Source organism: Lolium perenne, chromosome 7, assembly GCF_019359855.2.
Source record: "Lolium perenne isolate Kyuss_39 chromosome 7, Kyuss_2.0, whole genome shotgun sequence".
NCBI classification, from domain to species: Eukaryota; Viridiplantae; Streptophyta; class Magnoliopsida; order Poales; family Poaceae; genus Lolium; species Lolium perenne.
In genome coordinates, this window is record NC_067250.2 from 302,306,986 (window position 1) to 302,311,600 (window position 4,615).

The following is a 4,615-nucleotide window of genomic DNA, read 5'->3' on the forward strand; positions in this document are numbered from 1 at the left end:
GTTCAGATCCGGTCACCTTCCAGCGGATTCGGCGGGATATCGCAGGAAGCCGCAGGTATTCCCAGATAGCTAGTGCGCACATATGGCATGTCCTACCACTACTCGAAGGTCTCGCACAATACTAAAAGTGATGTGTCATAGACCTAAAATCAATTTTCCGGAATTTATTGAGTGACGGAAAGTGTACACTAGCTCAAATCCGTAGAGTTTCCAGCGTATTCGGCGGGACACCGCAGAAAGCCACATGGATTCCTATATATCTAGCACGCACATATGGCATTTGATAGGTGGTGCGGAGGAGGTCCCACGAAATAATAAAATGCGCCCCATGTAGCTGCTTCACAAAAAAAAAGCCGTTTTGGCACCCCGAAAATAAAAAAATCATCACCCGTGGCTCGGATTGGAAATGCGCGCCTGGAGCCTTGCTTCCCATCCTAGAGTCCACACTCGTGACAAATATGGCCTCGTTCCGACAAACTATGCGGTGTCACATGTCGTTTCCTACTCATTTCACCTAAAAGCCATAGAACTCCGACTTGATAGCCCTGTTTCTGAAGTGTTTTTCAAAATAATTGCCGTATCCCAATTCCAACTTTTGAAATGGTTACTAGAACACATAAAATGACAGCATGCGGCTCCGCGGGATTTTCTCACTTCGTTTAAATTGCTATCTGGCCAAAACGAGAACACGAGGACATATAAGGAAGTGTTTGAATTATTGCTATGTTAGCATGATATTTTACATGATTCAAATATACATGATTTTGACATAAACGGATAAAGAATATTTTCCTGAACATTTTGATACCTTTTACTTTTCTAACGTCATATAAAAATCAATTATGATTTTTACAAAATTAGATAAATTGAAGGATGGCCTAGAGCCGAGAGTGACCGTCGGCGTAGATAGGCCTAGGGAAAAGGTATGATGAGGCTTCCCTCGGCGTAGACCTTGCTACGCCGACGACAACGTTACGCCGAGGGTCTTTTTGGCAGGCTGGCCTAGCCAGGTCATACGCCGACGATCCCGAATTTTAACTGTCTGCGTATAAAAGGCCCTGGGCGTATCCCGACATTCGTGTAGTGAACCCTTGACTCGCGAGAACTAAATCAAAGACTCGAATCGAAAGAGTTGAGCAACAATGCGTGGCGTATATAACACTATAACTGTTAGACAGATATTCTGCCGCAGATCACATCGATCAGCTTCTGGCGCTAGTTTAGGTAGTTGACAGTTCTGTAATCAACTTGGTCTCTCCACGTTTTGAGGGGCGATTGTTGCGCGATCGATCAGCTGTATCGATCCCTACTTGTACTCCCGCATGCCCATCTTCAAGCGCGCGTTTTCAGGACGGGCGGCTGGGTTCCCGAAATCCCCCAATTCTCATATGCATGGATCCAAAGCGCCGATGCCCGGTCTTGCCTGACGAGATCATGGCGGACGAGATCTTGGCGCGTCTGCCGGCCAAGTCCGTGGTCGCGTGCCGCAGCCTCTCCCGCGCCTGGGCCGCCGCGCTCTCCTCCGACGACTTCATCGACCTGTACCATAGCCTCCACGGTGGGCGCCTCAAGATCCTCCGCCTGCACGAGGAGGCAAAGTCCTACACGGACCGCCACGGTGCCGCGCCGCCTGACGGCATGCCGCTCGCCATCTCGGCCGCAAGTTTCCCGAGCATGGTCAAGGTGTTCTGGGAAGACTGGCCGACCATTCCGATACTCCTCACCACACAGTGCCGCGGCCTCATCATCGTCGAGTTGGACCCGATGGGGCTCCTCTACGTGTGCAACCCTTCCACCGGCCAAAAGAGAGAGCTGCCGCAGGGCCGGACCACGGGCTGCGGGCGTAACCGTGATCGGATGCACGAGTACGCGAGCCTAGGGCTCGGCTACGACGCGCGCTCCAGGAGACACAAGGTTGTGCGGATCTATCACAAGGGCTATGATGGCGAGGGACGTCCAGCGTTTGCCGGGTGCGAGGTCTACGTGCTCAACGACACCGCCCAGTCGTGGCGACCGGTCCGCGCAAAGCCACCGGGCTGGGTGCATCCCTACAAGATTACCGTCTTTGCGCAGGGTCATGTGTACTGGTTAGCCCACCGGAAGCATCATTTCTATGAAGGCTACACCAGACCCAGTGAGATGTTTATTGCCTGCTTTTCCGTCTCCGAGGAGACCTTTGCGACGGTGCCGCCACCACCTGGCGTCGACAGCGAGACTTTGAGTAAACAGTGCTTGACGGTGCTCGCTGGGAGACTATCCCTCTTCTCCTGGGGCTGCCCCGACCATGGGCAACGCTACGACGTGTGGCTGCTGCGTGACTATGGAACCAACACCGGATGGGATCTGCATTGCCGAATTGATGTGGCCACGGCATCGCCAGAGGTCTACATATTCTTGGGGCCTCGGTACGACGGCGGTCACGCCGACAGTTATCCCCCCATCATCCCACTAGCCATTGTCGACGACGGTCGCCGCATCCTCCTCGCGAGAAGCGAGCTCCCGGACAAAATATGTGCTTACGCCCCATTGACAGGTGACATTGAGAACATACTCGACTTTCGGAGCCTGCAAACTCTCGACCCCACGCCATTGGAATTTGCAGTGTATGAGGAAAGCATCTCCACTCTGGGAAGGCAGACATGCAAGGACATCATATTGACCTCCTCGCCGTCTACACAAGCCTTGTCGTTGCTGCTACGTCTGATACCGGAACACACCCTCCCTAGTCTTATGTGCGTCTGCAGAAGCTGGTGCACCACAATAGCACTATATATTGATGGCCGTTCACGTTATGGATATGCTCGATCTTACAACTGCTAGATGCAATTAAGACGCCTTGCTGTCTACGATTACTGCCCCTGTAGATCCACGAAGGTTGTCTGCATCGAAAGACATGTCCATATTAAACTTTACAGATTTATAAATTAGTTTCACCCATCTCAACTTTCACATATCTTCGCTTTAGCAGAATTGGCTGGAACGAAATTTGAATAAAGGTCCGATTGCAAGTGTTGATCTCGTCGGAGCGTTCACCTTCTCTCCATGTGTGTGGCTTGTCTTCGCTCCCACCAAATATACGAACATGCCGCTTTTATTAAGCTTCATCCCAGAAAATCCTACATATCATGCATGGAAAGTGTCTTCTCCTTACACTATGTGAACCAATCAAGGTGCCGATGGCCCTCCTGCCATTGGCACAGCTAGAATTGCCGACGACACCTCACCGTCGGCACAGTATGTTCTAAGAATAGACATATTTGCCGTTGGCACAGGTAGGCCTTCGGGAATTAACAGCCGTTCAGCAATTCTAGCTCGGATTTTTTCAACAAAAAAAATCAATTTTGTTAATCTCTCACGTGAACCATTTTAACTCTAACTACACTTAACATTTGCACTTGTGGTCAAACTTTCCAGCCCAGTCACCAATCTTCACAATTCTCCAACCCTAGGACCCTTAATTTCTTTGTTTCTTTCGGACCAGTTTCAAAGAAAAAAATGACATTTTGTTGATAATACTACCATGTCAATCCTATTAACCCCTATTCCAAACAATTACTTATGTAAAATGAATAAGTAATATTAATCTTGAATTTAAATGACAATAAAATATTTTTGTCCTTTTCTATTTAATATGGAATAATTAATATCTTTAAATCTGTAAATCGGAAATTGACAAATAATATGTCTACATCGATCGAAAAAAATGAGAGGAGTCCAAATATGACATCTATATCATATTTTGAACCAAAAAATGACTTTTCCAAAAAATGAGAGGAATCCAAATATGACATCTAGACCATGTACATGTAGTTCAAATCTGACCGACTTCCTACCGATTTGGCAGAAATTTGTCTTTTTTACGAGGGGAGGACAAAAATGTTTAACATACCCTGGTTGGTATATTGTTTATGTAAGGTGATCTATAATTTTTTAAAAATGGGGTGGTACAGTTGTGAAACTTTCATTTGGTAGTTGCTTCACAAAAAACCCCATTTTTTGATACTCGTAAAATGGAAAATAGCTTCTTGGTGCGACGAAAAGGAAATCTTCCTCCTGCAACATTGTTCGCCATCTCAAGATAGATGTGTGCACAATACGGGCACATTATCACAAACTATGCCACGAATCTAGCCATAACATTGGTCGTTTGGCCTCAAAGACATGAAACATCGAACATGATAGTTCATTTCTGAGAAGGATTTTTGAGATGTTTGCAATATTCTAAGTTTAATATTTTTCCTTTCTACTATATCACATAATATGACCACGCGAAGGTTTTTCATTGTTTTCATTGTTTTTGAATTTCATATCACCGTTTCAAACTATGGTCAAAATGGCGGGCATGAAGTTTCTTAGCTCGAGCCGGGCCTTGCTAAACTTGCAGTAGATCTCTGATGAAATAGCATATTGTGAATCAAAAAATGATTAGATCATGTACCTGTAGTTCAAATCTCACCGATTTCCTATTGACTTGGCAGGAATTTGTATTTTTCACGAGGGGTGGACGGAAATGTTTTAGATACCCCGGTTGGGAAATTGTGTATGTAAGGTGTCTATTTTTTTTTAAATGAGGTTCTATTATTGTGAAACTTTCGTTTGGTGGTTGCTTCACAAA

At 46.4% G+C, this 4,615-nt stretch overlaps 1 protein-coding gene across 1 annotated transcript; it reads left to right on the forward strand.

Moving 5' to 3' along the window:
* Window positions 1-1,434: 1,434 nt before the first annotated feature.
* Window positions 1,435-2,820, forward strand: LOC127315106 (F-box protein DOR-like). The gene has a single exon (XM_051345633.1). It carries the CDS (start codon window positions 1,435-1,437, stop codon window positions 2,818-2,820), a length of 1,386 nt encoding a protein of 461 aa, XP_051201593.1.
* The last annotated feature ends 1,795 nt before the right edge of the window (window positions 2,821-4,615 follow it).

Bases quoted from the DNA above. Each gene is read 5' to 3' on its own strand.
- LOC127315106 (XM_051345633.1), top strand. From the start codon at position 1,435: ATGGCGGACGAGATCTTGGCGCGTCTGCCGGCCAAGTCCGTGGTCGCG.